Below are 17,671 nucleotides of genomic sequence, written 5' to 3' on the forward strand. Positions count from 1 at the left end.
TCTAGATTTGATGACTTAGCACTGCTTTGTCCGGGGTTAGTTACCCCGGAAAACAAAAAGATTGAGAGGTTCATCTGGGGATTAACCCAGCCAACAAAAGGGAACGTTATAGCGGCAAAGCCAGATATCTATGACAGCGCCAAATGTCTAGCGCAAACCCTGATCGATCACAATGATGACCAAGAAGAAGCAGACACCACTCTCGAGCCAACAGAAAAGAGTGGCGAGAAAAGAAAGTTTTGGAAAAAGAAGAAGAAGAGTCATTCTTCCACAGAACCCTCGAAGAAACAGCAGATAGTGGCAGTCCACGCTGTCACTACCCCTGTTGCTGTATCTATTGTAGGTTCCTCAGCTCAAGCACCTATCACCGGATATGCCGGTATCCTCCCATGGTGTAACCGATGTAGCTACCACCATCGCATCCCTGGCCCTTGTCGTGCAAAGTTTTGTAAAAGCTGTGGCCAGGAAGGTCACCTCGCGTGAAACTGCAAAAACCCCAACCCAACCAACTAGTCAAGCTTCTGGAGCTAGTATCGGTCAAACCTGCTTCAGTTGTGGAGAGGTCAGGCATTATAGACGAAATTGTCCTAAGACAGTAACATTTGGCAACACCGGGAGAGTCCTAACTATGGGACAAGAAAACACAACCGCCGACCCCACCGTTGCCACAGGTATACTTCTCCTTGATGAATCTTGTGCCCGTAATCCTTTTCGATTCTAATGATGAAGGAATTTGCCAACCATTCATTCAAATATCTTTCTAAACTAAATCCTTCGTTAGTAATCGAAACGTGTACCGTCGAGATGACCAACCAGTGAGAAAGAGAACGTTAATGTCATACCCTTAGATCGTATCCTCAATTCGGATGATTATTCATTTCCATTCAATCTAATGATAAACTTTTCTTGAAAAGCTTTGATGCGATCATTGGCATGTAATGACTGAGTCTCATTCATGCTGTTATTCTTGTTTTCGAAAGGGTCGTCCGTCTGAATTTTTCTTCTGACCTGACTCTCATGATTCTCGGCATCAAACCTAAATCCAACCTTCGCATCTTCGTGTATCAAAGCTTAGAAAGTTTCCCATGCATTCCCCGTCCGTGTGATATTCAGGAAACGAGAAGTCTGCAACTCTTTCCTCGATGCCTTTCGCGAAAATTCTCGAGAATTCTTTCCGAACGTCTAGTCAAGTCTCATATCGACCTAATCCCTGGAACTGCCTCGTAGCCAAACCTCAGTAAGAATGATGTGTCCAATACAGCGACCAGGACCTGGCATGATAACCACGAGTTCGTAGTGGTGCCCTTCGGTCAACCATCTTCCCTGGTTATGTAGATAAGCAAGGCCATTATACCCGTGGACCTTTCCAAAAGCTAAGGCGATAGGGAACTAGTCGGCACTAGAGATACCTATAGAAACCTGTAACTTAGTAACATTAGACCCTTCGCGATACTTGTAGGAACGATTCCGTAACCTTCAAACTTTGGCTACCTTCAGAACTTAGTAACATTCCTCTGGTACTTCATGTCTCGGTCCTTAAGAAGTATCTACCCAACGAAATCAAGACGCGTCCCGATATTGAGGGTTCGCTGGAACGTCAAGCGGAGACCCGATTCCAATAGGGAGCGTGAAAACTCGGAGCAGCAAATCCATCCGTATCTCATTCCAATTCATGTTTGGTATCTTAATCTTCGAATTTCGGGACGAAATTCCCTCTAACGGGGGGGGGGGGGATAATGTAACAACCCAAAGTTTTCCATCGCTGAAACCCGTTCTACCCGTAAAACTCACCGTTTATCAATTCGTTCCGATTTCGTTTTTGGGTTAAATTATTTAAACTTATATTTTTATTTTAATAATAATGAGTGTCCAAATCCCTTAGGAACTCATGAAATTAGCTCAAAATGTTTATTTCAGAAATTTTAGAAACGTCCCCGCCAAGTTACGGAAACTTAATCGGATGCGACCAAAAGCCCCGTTTAATGCCGGTATTGGGTAGAATTTCATCGTGTCCAAGTTTTGGGACCTATTTAAATGTGTTTAAGGTTTCATTTGAAGCTTTTGCTTCATCTCTCTATTCTCTCTCTAACCTCTCTCCTAAATTCAAGTTTAAGGGTCCAAATCTCAAATTTAAGGCTTCTAATCACCAAGGTACCTTCCCTAACTTGTTATACAACCCCTCTAGCCTTCAAATTCGAATTTAAACCATGGATTAGGACCATTATCATGTGTTTACGGCCCTAGAACATTCCTAGACCGTAAAATCATATAAATGGGGTTTTTGGAGCAACAAAACCCTTCTAAACCACAATTAGACCATAGATATGGCTAGATGACTTTATGGAATGGAATTAGAATGCCTTGAACCATGATTTAGAGCCTTGTTCATGTGTTTATGGCCCTGGAGCATGCTTGGGCCGTAAACACATATACAATGGGTTTTTATGCCCTTAAACTCTTCCAAAACACCAATAAGGCTTAGATACGACTTGTAGAATTAGGGTTTTGGCCTTGGAACACCTTGAACATCAATTTAGAGGAGTAAACTTGAGTTTACTGCCCAAGAACATGCTTGGGCCGTAAAGTCATATTATTGGGGAGTAAACTCCTCTAAATGTGTTAAGATGCCACTTAAACACACCTTAAGCCTTGGGATAAATTCTAGAAGTGTCCACAAACAATTTAGAAGCCTAAAACATATTAAAACACCCTCCCTAAGGAGTTCACAGCCATGAGAGGAGTCATGGGCCGTAAACTCCTAAAACCATGTCCAAAGTACCCCAAAATTCATACAAGGCTTGGAAAAATCAATTAGAATCACATGTGATTGATTTAGGACCAAAACATCAAAGATCTTGTGTGTGGGGGAGTTTACGGCCGTAAACTCCATGTTTACTGTGGTAAACTCCAATAGATGGTCCCTATGTGAGTTTTAATCCATTCCAAAGCCAAAAATCCAAGTCTAGCAATTATTCCCGATTGTTATGAAGCCATTTTGCACCAAAAAACACCCTCCATGAGTTCACGGCCGTGAACTCATATGGATGAGGTGTTTAGGGCAGTAAACTCCTTAAAGAGTTTACTCTTGAAGAGTAAACTCCGTTCCCTAGTCATACAAGTCCTTAAATGCCACCCGGGTCCTTCCAAACACTTGTAATGGGGTGTTTCCGCGACTAGAAGCGTATGTATTTATCAAATAAATTAATCAAGTCCTAATTAGATACAAATGCGTATCATTTCATAATCCTTAGGAATCTTGTGCGTTCGCGAACCCAGAACTGACGTTTAGGATCCAAACTGACGCGTTTCTCAACCGGTGAGTTCATACCCCTACCATTTTTCAATGGTTTTTCAAATGTTTTCAGGGGGGGGGGGGAATACAAGCAAAGGTACAAGGAAATCTTGTACTTAAACGTATTTTCAGTTCAAATGTTCTATTTCATGTATGTTTTTAATATCGAAAATCGTGATAACTAATGATTTGAATTGAGGGGTAAACAGTTAGACTATAGTCAGATTTCTTTAAAAAGTGTTTTAAACTATATTACTTTTTGTAAAAGAAATCATACTAATCATAACTAAGATTAATACTAAACGAATACGAATACAAATATAACCAATAGTATAGTACGAATACGAATACGAATGCGAATACGAATATAACCAATAGGATAGTACAAATACGAATACGAATACGAATACGAATATAACCAATAGTATAGTACGGATACGAATACGAACACGAATATTGTTGGAATAGTGTCTAAGGCTGTAACTATATTAGTCAAGTATTTGATTCGGTTGTGCATAGTCCTTTTGGGTTGCCTTCACCATAGCAACTTGATAGGATGATTTAATAAGAGAGAGTAAATATTATTAATATATTATGGGAATAATATAATGAATAATATATTGTTATTTGATTAATATAAGTCATAGAATTAATTAGAATTAATTTGGTGACTTAAAGAGATTAATTAAATAAAGGGGTATAAACTGTCAATTGTTTGATAGTTAAACTTTGGACTGTAAATCCATTTGGATATGGTATGGATGAATTCTAAGAGATTTAGGATAGCTAAAATCGTCCATATGATTATCTTAGGAATGGATTTGGATAGCCTTAAGAGAAGATTATCTGATAGGGACTTATCTGTAATCCTTAAGGAGTCTACAAGTATAAATAGACCCTATGGCTGATGGAATTCGACACTTAACCTAAAGTAAGGAACCTCTAGTCGAATTCCTCCCCTCTCCTCTCTCCTAAATCATCTTCCTTGCTATTGGTGTTTGTAAGCCATTAGAGGAGTGACATTTGTGACTCTAGAAGCTCCAAGACAACAAGGTCGACAAGGAATTCAAAGGTATGATTCTAGATCTGTTTCAATGTTGTTATTTAGCCTAAATAGTTATTAGAAGTCTTGGATTCAAAGCATGTTTAATTAGAAAGCCTAGATCCGAGCATTAGGGTTTTGCATGCGCACATAGGAAAGTTCTTATGGCTAAAACCCATCAAATATAACTATTAGGTTAGTACGAATACGAATGCGAATACTAATATAACTAATAGGATAGAACGAATACGAATACGAATATGAATAGAAATAGGACTACAAATGCGAAATAACGCCTTTGGATGACACCAAGACTTTGAATATACAGTTAGTGTACGCCTTGAATGTCACCAGAGTTTCGAATTTAATACGGAAGTATGCCTCTGGACCTCTATTGAGTTTCGAATACATCCGCCTTAGAAGGTCGCCAGAGATACGGAAATACAACTAATGTACTCTTTCGGAAATCATCAGAATAATCGAAAATACTGTAATGTACGTTTCTGGTGAATCCAAATATTCGAAAATACAACTAAGTTAGTAGATGATAGACATTCGAATGTAGGATAACTAAGAGTTTAGAATACTAAACTAATACTACGAGTATGGTAATCATTAGTACTTCGAAATCAAACTTAAGAACCAACCTCAACACATATGAAAATATGGGATTTTCCTGAAGTAACATAACAACTAGTAACGAAATTAGAATCGAATAAATTAACAAACGAATAACTAAACTATTAGGAAAATATGGGATTTTCCTGGAATGACATAACAAACCATTTTCGAATTTGTAACAAAAGATAACTAAACTGTTTTCATAAGAAAATATGGGATTTTCTTGGATAACAAACCTTTTTGGTAAACTAAAGGAAACTCGTTCTTTTCAAAACTAAACCGCTTATGAACTCACCAGCTTTATGTTGATTTTCAAACTGCTTGTATTCTCAGGTCAGCGTTAGACAAGTACACCACCATCTTTTGCAGAAGACGGAGGGTTCCGAAGACTCGTCTTTGCTTTTGTTCATATGATATATGTATATAACACTTGTATAACTTTTCTTTCAGACAGATGTAAACAATATTATGTAATGTAATGTTTTGTGTTTATTGTTTTACTATGTGCATTGGATTTGATACTCAACGTGGAGTCAACCCCGGAAACGTTTCCGCCTTTGGTTTTCGGGGTGTGACAACTTTGAAGGGAAGCTTTATAAAAAGAAAACAGTTAAAGTTGCACCTGATCACACTTTAATTGCTTATGTGTATCGAAACTAAAGGTAAACAATGGGTATTTCAGATTGATACCCAGCAGGCATCATGAAGCAATTAAGCTTTGATTTTTTAAGAATTAACTAAATTATGACGACATTTACATGAACCATGAACTTTGCAACATTATCCTAAAATAATTTTTTATGCATCTCTTATAAATATACATATTATAAAGGAAAACAAAGCTGACGTGTGAAAAAGATGTTAAGGCAACGATAGAGCACAAGTTGATTGAAACAAAAGCAAAAACTAACTTGTTAAAATACAGATCAATGATAGTAACTTGGTCATTACATAATAAGAACCAAAAAACTATGTTGGAGAACCAAACAAATTAATCATCACTCTAAAAAAACTAAAAACTAAGTAACTCTCACATTTCGATATATATTAAAAACCAAAGAATAATATCCAGTTTTATTTGGCAACACCCAATAACTACCGATAATATAAACCATTTTAGTTCACATCTTGAAATAATCTATTTGTTCTCTTGTTGATCACATTTCACTTGTTAACATTATCTACTCGTGCCAAATAAATCAGTAAAAAAGTTAGTTTGATAAATGGAATCAATGTGTAATCATGGAGAATTTGTTAGCCTAAAATTGAAAAAAAAAATTACATATGCAAGATTCACAAAACATTTCATCAAACACCTAAAATGCATTCGTGCTGGCACTGCACTAGTATTATTCTCAAAATATGAGCATTTTTGGCGATTAGCTTTATACAAATTCAAGGTATATCTTCTAACTCAGACAAGATTGCACCAATTCCATTTTCAAATACAATAGAATGGTAAATAAGTTAGTTGATCTAAGGCCAGACGAACACAACACTAGTGAAGTAACGGTGGTAGTTTACCCACATGTGTGAAATATGAGAGGATAGTCCAACGAAATCGATTAGATGATGAATTTAGATATGTACCTGATTTTGATTTGTATGGAATAGATTTGAGCGTCAATTGATGATTAGCAGAGTGGGATTTGCACACATGGTAGTTTGGCTCACGCGAGATGGTGTGCACAGAGCGTCAATTGATGAACCCACCCAAATCGTCACATCAGCCTCCCATCTCGACCCTCTCTCTCAGCCTAAGATCGATAAATCCTTGCCACCTTTCCCTTCGAGTTATTTTTTTCGATTGCTTCTTGATTGATGACCCAACACCAATCAACCCCTAAAACCAATTGAATGTGTCTCTTAATTTTTTTCTTTACACACTCAATGTTCAACTACAAGGAACAGTAGGGACAAGGTTCGATCAATATTCTATGGGATTCTTAATGCTTTTTCTAGTATAGTCCCTAGACTTCCATGGTTAAGTTCTAAGCACTCTTAACCCTAATACATTGACATTCTAAGTATATTTTAATGACATTTTCGTTCCTCCTTTATATTTATACTTTTTAATTCCATATATTTATCCTATTTTTTCCCCAAAAATAAAAAATTGTTTAATTAAATTACACACCTTTTAAATGAAATATATTTTCTCTATATTCCCTTACATCTTAATTAAATAATATACTCAATTAACTCTTTATGTGTTAATTGACTCAATTTTCATTTAATTTATTTTGTTTTATCCTCTTAGCAACGAAATAGCTTTACATCACTTAATAACCTTGTAATGGAACACTAACGTCGTTAGAGGAATGATTTTTGAGTCGTTACAGTATAGAAAACTAACAACATATGGACAAGCACGTGATATTCGAATAGTTTTCCTCACCATGTGAGCTATGGAAAACCACATGGCCCAATCATGTATTTTTCTTTAAAAAGATATAAAGACTAATAAAGAAATTTGTATATTATATGAATAATATATTATATCAAACAACAATATACTTATGTGTTTATATCCATATTTTATTTTTGTCCACAATAGCAACCAAGTTTTGTATTTTTAAAAATATATGTGATATGAAACATATTTAAGTAATATGGTTTAATGCCTAAGTGTTATGGCTTATTACTTATTACTTATAGCTTAGGGCTTAATATTTGGGGCTTATGGAATAGGACTTGTCAATTAAGGTTTATGGTTTAGGGTTTTGGGCTTATAGCTTATGGCTTACAGTATATCACTTACAGATTAATGCTTATGACTTATGGATTAGGTTGTAGAACTTTGGATTAAGGCTTTTGGGTTATGGCTTTCGACTTAGTGATTAGGGCTTATGACATAAGGCATATTGCTTAAGGATTAAGGTGTATGGTTTATGTCTTATGATTTATGACTTAGGGTTTAGGCCTTATGGCTTATGGCTTAGGCCTTAAGGATTATGCTTTATGGCTTAATGCTTAGGGATTATGCCATATGGTGTAAGACTTAGGGTTTATGGGGTATGACTTAGAGTTTATGTATGTGTGTATGTCTATGTGTATGTTCGTATATATATATATATATATATATATATATATATATATATATATATATATATATATATATATATATATATATATATTAAGCCTTAAGGCTACCACATGTGCCCTAATCCATAAGCACTACACATGAAGCCTATGCATTAAGCATGCACCAAGCACTAAGCCTTATCCCTTATGGTGGGTTGGGATGGTTGGATGGGTTTTAGAGATTATAGGATTCGGGTTTATGACATATGGTTTAAGGTTTAAGGATTATAACTTATGGCTTAAGACATATGAATTTTGGCTTATGGATTAGGACTTAAGGCTTAAGATTGATGGGATATAAGCTATAAAATCAAAGTGCTAACCCTTAGTCTTAATCTTTAAACTATTAACAATAATCCATAAACTAAAATCCATAAACCATAAGCCATAATCCTTTATGGATTAGGGTGTATAACATAGGCTTGAGGCTTATCTCTTAGGGGTTATTGTGTATGGTTTATGGCTTGTCACTTATATACTAAGGATCATGTCTTATGGATTATAACTAAATGCTTATGGGTTATGGACTATGTCTTTAGACTTATGACTTAAGGCTTAAGTCTTATAACTCATACCTTATGGTGTATGATGTTTGGATTATGGACTTTTGGTTTATTGCTTATGACTTATGACTCAGGGCTTATGGACTATGGATTAGGTGTCATGTCTTTAGAGTAATTCCTCGTTTACCATCGTTAATCAAATTTTTTAAAATATAAAAATTTAAAAGTACATCATTAGAACTTCAATTTTTTTGGGATATCAAAAGTAACGAAAACTGTTAACTACTAAACTTTACTTGTCTTTTTAACTTTTCAAAACCCAAAATATTTTATTAGGATATCATTTATTTTATGGTCCTACTATTTGGACCCCAGATTTTCTTACTGGACTTGTAACTATGATTTTTTAGTCAAACTAAACACCTTGGAAATTATACATTTTGACTTTTGAAAGTTTAATATTTTTCAGCTTTTTTCTGTAAAAAAAGTCATTGAACACTATGATTTGTTACTACCAAAGTTTATTTTAAATAATCTAACAATCTTATTTTTTTTTTAATTGATCTTCATTAATATCACAACATATTATATATATATATATATATATATATATATATATATATATATATATATATATATATCATAACAAATTCAATGTTGATATTTACAAATTCAGTTTTGATCTTTACAATTTTGACCATTGATATTTACAAATTTCAAACATTGAAAAATGTATGCTCTTAATAGCTGCTAATGCAACTATAACACGTCTAATATAAAATCAAAACATTTTTAATGTAAACAAACAACAATGGCTTCTGTTTTTAACTTAAGGTAAAATTGATATTATTGTAAATTTTTTTTTCTATCCACTGTATTATCCGTCACCTCCGGCAACCTACCACCTCCACTAAACACTGCCGTCACCACCTCCGATCCAAACAGAAAATGAGAGAGAGAGAGAGAGGGAGGGAGAGAAATTGATAGGTGGTGGTTCGAATGTCAAAGTTTTTGAAAAAGAAAGAGACCAGGGAGGGACATATACATGTGAAGGAGATGAGTGACGACGTTTGGGTGCTGCCGGAAATTCATATGTGTACGGTGGATGAAGAGGGAGGTATGGCGGAGATGAGGGGAGACAAATTCTTTGGTTGTCGTTTTCCCTTTGTTGGTAACTGAGATCGGAAAATCATAGGGGTAGATGTTGCTGCCGGCGGTGGATGTTGCTCCTAGTCGGCCGATGGAGCTGCTTGTGCTTGGGTTGTGAGGAAGAGAGAATAGGCGGCTGATAAGAGTTTTAGATTTTAGGGTTTAGTTTCTAATTTATAGGTGGTTAGTTTAGGGTTTTAAATGAATTGGGTTGGGCTTAAAAAAATTGAGCATTTTTAAAACGAAAATTGGATTTTTTTTCTTAAAAAATATGTCTTTTCTTATAAAATTTATTTAAATAAGTTTTTTTAGTATTAAAATTTTATAAAATATATATTTTTATGTACTTTTCATTTTTATTTTTGTGCAATATTCTAATTATTTATCTGTTTTTTAGAGATTTATAAATACTATATATATATATATATATATATATATATGATCACATATAAGTATGATTGTATGCACGAAGCCGTTCCCATATGCCTTTGATCTTCTAGTAACAATGACATATCCTAAAGAATGTGCGGTGTTTTTTGTCCATTCCAATAATTCATGGCAAGACTTGAACTTCTGCAATCAAATTTCAAGTGATTTAGTATATATATTGTATTTAAAAGCATTATAATTGATATATATATATATATACATATATATATATATGTATATATATATATATATCAATTATAATGCTTTTAAATACAATATATATACTAAATCACTTGAAATTTGATTGCAGAAGTTCAAGTCTTGCCAGGAATTATTAGAATGGACAAAAAACACCGCACATTCTTTAGGATATGTCATTGTTACTAGAAGATCAAAGGCATATGGGAACGGCTTCGTGCATACAATCATACTTATATGTGATCATGGTAGAGAATATAAACCTAAAGAGTATACTTGTAGAGCATCTGGAAGTAAAAGGACTAATTGTCAATTTCAACTGGAAGGAAAGTATTCAAAAGAACATGATAAATGGATGCTAAGGGTAATATGTGATGAACATAATCATCCACCGACACAACATATGGAGGGTCATCCTTTTGCAAGATGGTTATCTGTCGATGAGACTCGTTTGGTGGATAATTTAACAAGAAAAAACGTGGCGTCACGTGAAATTCTGTCAACATTGAAGGTTCAAAACGAAAACAATGTGTCGACAATTAAAACAATATACAATGCACAACAAAAGATTCGGATGCACGAGCAAGCAGGAAGAACTCCAATACAGGTTGTTATGTCCCTTTTACATACCAATGATTATGTCTATGAGTTTACTACAAGGGATTCAAATGAGTTAGAAAATTTATTCTTCGTTCATCCAACATCTTGGAAGATATGGCGTGCATTTCCACATGTGTTGATAATAGATGCCATGTACAAAACCAACAAATATAATAAGCCGTTGGTTCAAATTGTTGGCATGACATCAACTCAAAAGACCTTCTCTGTAGGCTTTTCCTTTATACATAGAGAAAAGGAGGCCAACTATACTTGTGTGTTAAATTGTCTAAATTCGACGCTTGATACGTGTATGCACCCACGTGTAATAATCATAGACATAGAGTTGGCACTCATCAACGCATGTGAAACAGTTTTTCCAGATGCTGCCCGATTACTTTGTAGATGGCATATTGAACAAAACATTTTGAAGCATTGCAACAAAATTATCATGTTGGAAGATGATCGATGCTCTTTTAGATCATTATGGAACTTACTAGTTGAGTCTCCAACATTGATGGATTACACGGAAAACTACATGCAACTTCAATCAATGTTGATAAAATATCCACATAAGCTTGTTTTTTAACTATATTTCTAAATCATAACCTTCATATTATTATTTATTTACGTATTTGTTAACTATATTTCTAAATCATAACCTTCAGGTGTTTTGAAATACATAGAAGATACTTGGTTGAACAAGTACAAAGAAATGTTTGTATGTGTTTGGATTCATCAACATCTTAATTTTGGAAACAACACAACCAATAGAGTCGAGAGTGCACATGCCAATTTAAAGAGATTTTTGGACTCTGCAAATTCTAATCTCAATAGATTTGTGCAACGATTTAATGAAATTGTGCAGTCATAACTCACTTAAATTAATGAAAGCTTTGAAAAAAGCTTAATTTTTCAATATAAGCATCACAATTTGTACTGCTTCGGGTTACTGAGAGTTTTTGTTTCAAACGAAGCTCTTGATATAATATTTGGAGAGCTCCAAAGGTTAAATGTGTCAAAGCTGGACTCCTCAAATTGTGGTTGCAAACTCCGTACCAGTTGTGGGTTACCATGTGCTTGCATGCTTTCTGTTTACTCAAACTTAGGTTAGTATGTTCAATTACAACATATATAAAATTTTAAATATTACAAATATATTTATTTTGTATTTTAATACAGGTGAAGAAATACCCTTGGATTTAATAGATATCTTTTGGAGAAAGCTTAGTATTTCTGACACGAAGAATGAAAAAAGGCGATATTTGTTGCGACGATGAAGTTGAAAAGTATAAAGAAAATTTCAACAAGCAGTCAGAAGCAGGAAAAAAAATATTTGAAAAAACTAAAAAAGATATATGATCCGCGCACAATTGATATTGGAGAACCCACAGTTCAAAATAATACATGCGGACGGCCGAGTATGAAGAAACAACATAAAAAGAATGTCAACCCTCCAAATCAAGCTCCTCCTAGATGCAACGACTCTACCACATTAGAGTTCATTGGGTTGGATTTAAATAAAGAACCTGAAAGGCATAATTCTTCATACGACAATGACTTAAATGAAGTACCACAGATGCATGATCCATTCCTAATGAAGAGCATTCCTGATGTATTTCATGATTACATCGACAATATACAAGATGTACTTGGTGATGAAAACCGTAGGTATCGAGCGGTAGCTGTTAGTCTAGGGCACAATGAAGATCAATGGCTATACATTCGGAAACAATTGCTTGAAGAGTTACAAAGTCAATTTTATGCATACCAACAAGTTTTTTACTAATGGGTTCAATGAGGTATACGAGTCTTTGTGTTGGTTCGAATCACCTACATATTTGCAACATTGGATGATTATGCCTTTGACTGGTTACTTGATTGCCAACAAGTTTGGTGTGATTGTTCATTGTCAAAGCCATGAACAATCTACAACTTGCTTCCCTCTTTGGAGAGGTCCTGAAGAGTTTCAACCTCATCGAAGCATTATAGTGGCACTTGTAGGCAGGCATAATATATTTCGATGTCTTTAAAAGGAAATTACCTAATGCCTCCCACCACAACATATTGGAATGCTCATAAAAGCTCGTCTACATCTTTTCTGGAAAACAATGTATTGGTCGCATTTTGAATTATACAATCAACATAGGCCTCGTAGTTCTAAAAACCTTGGATACATATCATGGATTAAGTATGAATGTATTTGAACTCTTTTGATATGTATTGCTTTCAAAATTTTGTTTTATTATCAGTATGTCATATTTGTAGTCTTTTGTTATAATATTTTTAAATAAAACGATTTTAATAAATTACATACAAATAACATAAAAAATATATAAAAAAAAATTATATTTAACCTATTTTTGCAAGTTTAATAACCTAAAAATATATAAAAAATGTAACATCCCAAAATTCAAGGCCAAAAATTTCATTTTTTTAAAATAAGTTATTATAAAACCAAAAATATAAGAAACAACCATAATATCATGTCATGTCAAAACCAAAGTAGAAATAATCAAAACATGTTATCATAAACAATATAAGAGTGTAATCCCAAAGATCTCATGTACGGAAAAACCATAGTGTGATGTGCTGCGATCGAGCCGGCTCCTTTCCTTTGAAAACGAAGTACCTGAAAACAAAACTGAAAATTGTAAGCACAAATCTTAGTGAGTTCCCTCATCATACCACATACCATACAATCACATAGCATACATACTGTTGGGCAATTCTGGGGTGCCCGACCTACCCATGTCAATCCATTCTGGGATGCTGACTACCCGTATCAAGCCATTCTGGGGTGCTGACTACCCATGTCAAGCCATTCTGGGGTGCATGCCTACCCTCCGGTCTATCTCACCCGGTCACGAGGACTATTTCACCCTTACTACTATCACATAATAACATATCATAAACATGCTGTCAGACATATCTGGGGTGTCCGAACTACCCTTCGGTCCTAACAACCGATCGGGGGACTATTCCCCTCTTACTACCATTATCACATAGACATAATATTTTGGCACATAGAACACATCAAGTAATAGCAAACCAGACAATTATCACAAAGAAAATCATCTTAACTTTAATCAACTATTAGTGGGTCAGCCTCGGTGCCTTAGACCAATTTCTACTCAAAGGTAACTCACCTCACACTGGTGAAGTCTCGTAGACATAACCCCCAGCTGCTGGATAACAAATTCCCGAACTGTCAATATCAAAACATCACCAAATTAATAATTGGGTTCCAACTCATAACCATAAATACATACTTGGGGGTAAATACTACTTTACCCCTAACTTAGGTTTATTCAAGCCCAAGGCCCAATCTAAAGGCCCAAAAGTCAACTATGAGTCAAAGCCCAACATATGGCCCAATTTTCCAAATTGGGCCCAAGCCTTTACATGGCCTTATTTTAAGGCCCAACCAAAAGTCCAGTCCGACATTGACATTCTAATGACCCAATATCATATAACCATTAAGGCCCAGACTATGGCCCAATTTTCTAAATTGGGCCCAAACCTTCATATGGGCCTTACCTAAAGCCCATCTAATTGTTCTAGTCCATTGATTGTTCTTGGATGGCCCATTAATAATCCAATCATCAAGGCCCAATAAAAGGCCCAATAATAAACGCAAGTGAAATTAGTGTTTCACATAAAATGACGATTAGGGTTAAGTGTTTCTCACTTAACCCATTAAGGACTTAATCCATTAAGTCCACCACTCTTCTAAATAACTCATATGGTGTGATTTGGCTTAATGCACATTTCCATACCAATGGCCCAAATGTGGGTCCCGATAAGTTTAAGCCCATAAATCCAATATTAGGGTTTTCTAAACCCTAATTCGGGTTTCCAATCCCATCTTAGCCTAATAGGCCCAAAACCAAGTCCTTAAGTGCATTAGGGTTTTCTTTAGGTCAATTAGGGTTTATTACACCCATTAGTCACATGTTTCGGCTTTTGGGTCCAATAGGGCTTCATTGGGACCATTAGGGTTTAGTAGGCCCATTAGGGTTTTATTCCTTTGTCCAAACATCCAAAAAAATCCCAACACAACTAAGCACACCGCCACCCGACACGGCGGCTGGTGGCGGCATCCACCACCCTATGGTAGTGGTTTTCAGTTTTCTTTTCATTACTCTTCTTTTGTGTTACATTTTACAATGCTAAAACCCCATATAATCACACACACACACACTAATAGAAACACATATACACAACAACCTAGTAGCGGCCGGTGGTGGCGAATGGAGGCAGAAAAGCTTCAACCGTTGGCAACCACCATGGTTGGCTGCCATGGTGGTGCACTTGCTTTCCGGTGACACAAACATCCCAAACACACACATCGCACACTAACAGTGGAAAAACACAGCCACATACACATGCTCTGGTTGCAAAAGGACCCAACCACCTTCTTGGTGGCGTATGGCGGCCGAAAGCGAAGGTTTTGGCGATGACAGCCACCACCTCACGGTGGTGGCGGTGATTTCTCTTAGTTTCCCCTCAAGCAGCAACACACCCCATGAATCTAAAACAACAACACCATTGAACCTACGTGAGACACGAACTCGACCGCCTCTCGGGTGGCAAACAGTGACCGGAGCACAAGCGGGCAGCGGACCTGTGACCATCGTAACAGAAGAAGTATGGGGAGGGAAAAACGACTCAGTCTGCCATCGAGAGCAGTGACCACGATAGCCCTCGACTTGTTTCTTCCGGTAGCTCACCGTCACAGCTTCCATCGATAGCCTTCTTCTTTATTGGTTGCAGAAACGAGGACGACGGCTGGTCTCGACGGTTCGATTGCTATGGAACGGTCTCAGAAGCTGGTGGTTCTCATTATCGCCGGCAGAGGGAGGTACATCAGTGGTGGTGGCACTCCAGTTGCGAAGTAGCAGGTGGTGATGGAACTTAACTATGCAGCGGCGGCCGGAGTTGGTCAAAGAGAGAGTGGCGGCTGATAAAGGCCTTAGCTACTTTCCATAATACCATATTTAGTCCCTCCTTTCCCTTTTCTTTAAAAATAAACCCCCATAGTTACCATTTAAACCCCGACCTCGAAAATCCCTTTCAAATTAAGTCCCACATTTACTAAGTGGCCCTTCCCTCAACAATTATTGTCAAATGAGGTCCATAATTTACTCTTTAGACCCTGTTTTCATAAATCCTTTCATATTAGGTCTAATATTTACCAAATATCCCCGTGTCTTCTAAGATCTTTACAAAATAAATCCCAAACTCATACTTTAGCCCCCGAAATATCCAACTTAAGGCATTGGCTTCCTAAAACCAACACCTTGCTATATAAACATCGATTTAAGGGCTACTATACACTCGTTAATTTATTTATTTATCTAATAAATAAATGGGGTGTTACAACTCTCCCCCACTTAAATTAGATTTCGTCCTCGAAATCATTCTTTACCATTTCTTATGCGCCAAACCACTCAATTAACATGGTCATCATCCTGGGCACACCCTAGCCTTCCCAGGGTAACCGTGAACAGCCTTCGCAAGGTCCTAGAACCTGAAGATGAATGAACTTCCTGCAACAAGATCACATCTACTCCGTCCAAATTCCGCAGTCTCGAGAGGGTCTGTCTCCCTGATAGACCGCTCATACTGAATTGTTATCGCTAAATCCAGTCCACTTATCTCTCATCTGACTACTCAATTTATGATAACTCGAGGTTCCCACTATAAATCAAGACCATGAGCCAAATTATCTCTACAGGTCACTTATACTCGGCTAAGGCTCAGATAATCCCACTATGAGTGACTTGCCACTTCCCAATCAACTAGCTATTCCGTTTGTATTTGCAACTTGAAACACAAATACTAACACTGCCTAAACGCTAAAACTGTCCGAACACAGAACTGCCTGAAGCAGTATGTTGCCACATGGCTGCTTTCCAGAACCTATCGAGACCTGCCTGGTCTCGATTCATTCACCAATCATCTGAAATGCCAGGTTCTGGCCCGGCTGCGGGGCCAAAGGACGCCCGACTTAGTTTCCTCACACGACTTCTAAACGAAATACTTCCCTGTAATTAGTTGCCACTAGTTATCATGCCACTATGGCTCTGACAACCTCACGATCTAACCGATCGGGTCCATGCGTCGAATCTTGTCATCATCAAATCCAAGGCTAAAAGTGATTGCCACCTAACCGATGGTAGCCTTACATCACAAGCAATCTTATACGGTCCATTTCTTTCATGATCCCATAACTGTAGTGGCGTTCCTACAGTCATATCACTGGCTCAACCAGATCTAATCCATCTGGGAAATTCTAAAATCCAACCCGTAGATTTCCATATCTTCATTACTACACCCGAACTGGTGGGTACTACTGTTCCTTCCGCGTCCTAACAACGCGCTCAAACTATCTACCCACCTAGTGAATGCTACGGCTACCCGCAGTCTCACAACACTCTATCACTATCTGACCGCTAGTGAATGCTACGGCTACCCCCACAGTCTTACAACACTTGCCATGCTAACTGACCACTAGTGAATGCTACAGCTACCCCTACAGTCTTACAACACTTCTCATGCTAACTGGCCACTAGTGAATGCTACGGCCACCCCCGTAGTCTTACAACACTTCCCATACTAACTAGCCACTAGTGAATTCTACGGCTACCCCCATAGTCTTGCAACACTTTCCAAACCGGTCAAACACGCACTCGACCTAACACATCACTAAACTTGAGTCCTAACCGGAACTCTAACCTGGTTCCTGAAACC

The 17,671-nt window shown here is 36.7% G+C and overlaps 1 protein-coding gene across 1 annotated transcript; it reads left to right on the top strand.

The window, feature by feature from the left end:
• The first annotated feature begins 10,196 nt into the window (after window positions 1-10,196).
• LOC145076068 (protein FAR1-RELATED SEQUENCE 5-like) lies at window positions 10,197-11,504 on the top strand. The gene is made up of 2 exons (XM_079022077.1): window positions 10,197-10,289; window positions 10,431-11,504. Exons 1-2 carry the CDS (start codon window positions 10,197-10,199, stop codon window positions 11,502-11,504), a joined length of 1,167 nt encoding a protein of 388 aa, XP_078878203.1.
• Window positions 11,505-17,671: the final 6,167 nt, after the last annotated feature.

Source organism: Lactuca serriola, chromosome 9, assembly GCF_051521515.1.
Source record: "Lactuca serriola cultivar US96UC23 chromosome 9, Lser_US96UC23_V15, whole genome shotgun sequence".
In the NCBI taxonomy this organism is placed as follows: domain Eukaryota; kingdom Viridiplantae; phylum Streptophyta; class Magnoliopsida; order Asterales; family Asteraceae; genus Lactuca; species Lactuca serriola.

What these genes read in the sequence shown, in the direction of transcription:
- LOC145076068 (XM_079022077.1), top strand. Translation starts at nt 10,197, where the DNA reads ATGACATATCCTAAAGAATGTGCGGTGTTTTTTGTCCATTCCAATAAT. An exon ending in ATCAAATTTCAAGTGATTTA is followed by an intron (nt 10,290 to 10,430) that starts GTATATATATTG and finishes ATTTGATTGCAG; the next exon opens with AAGTTCAAGTCTTGCCAGGA.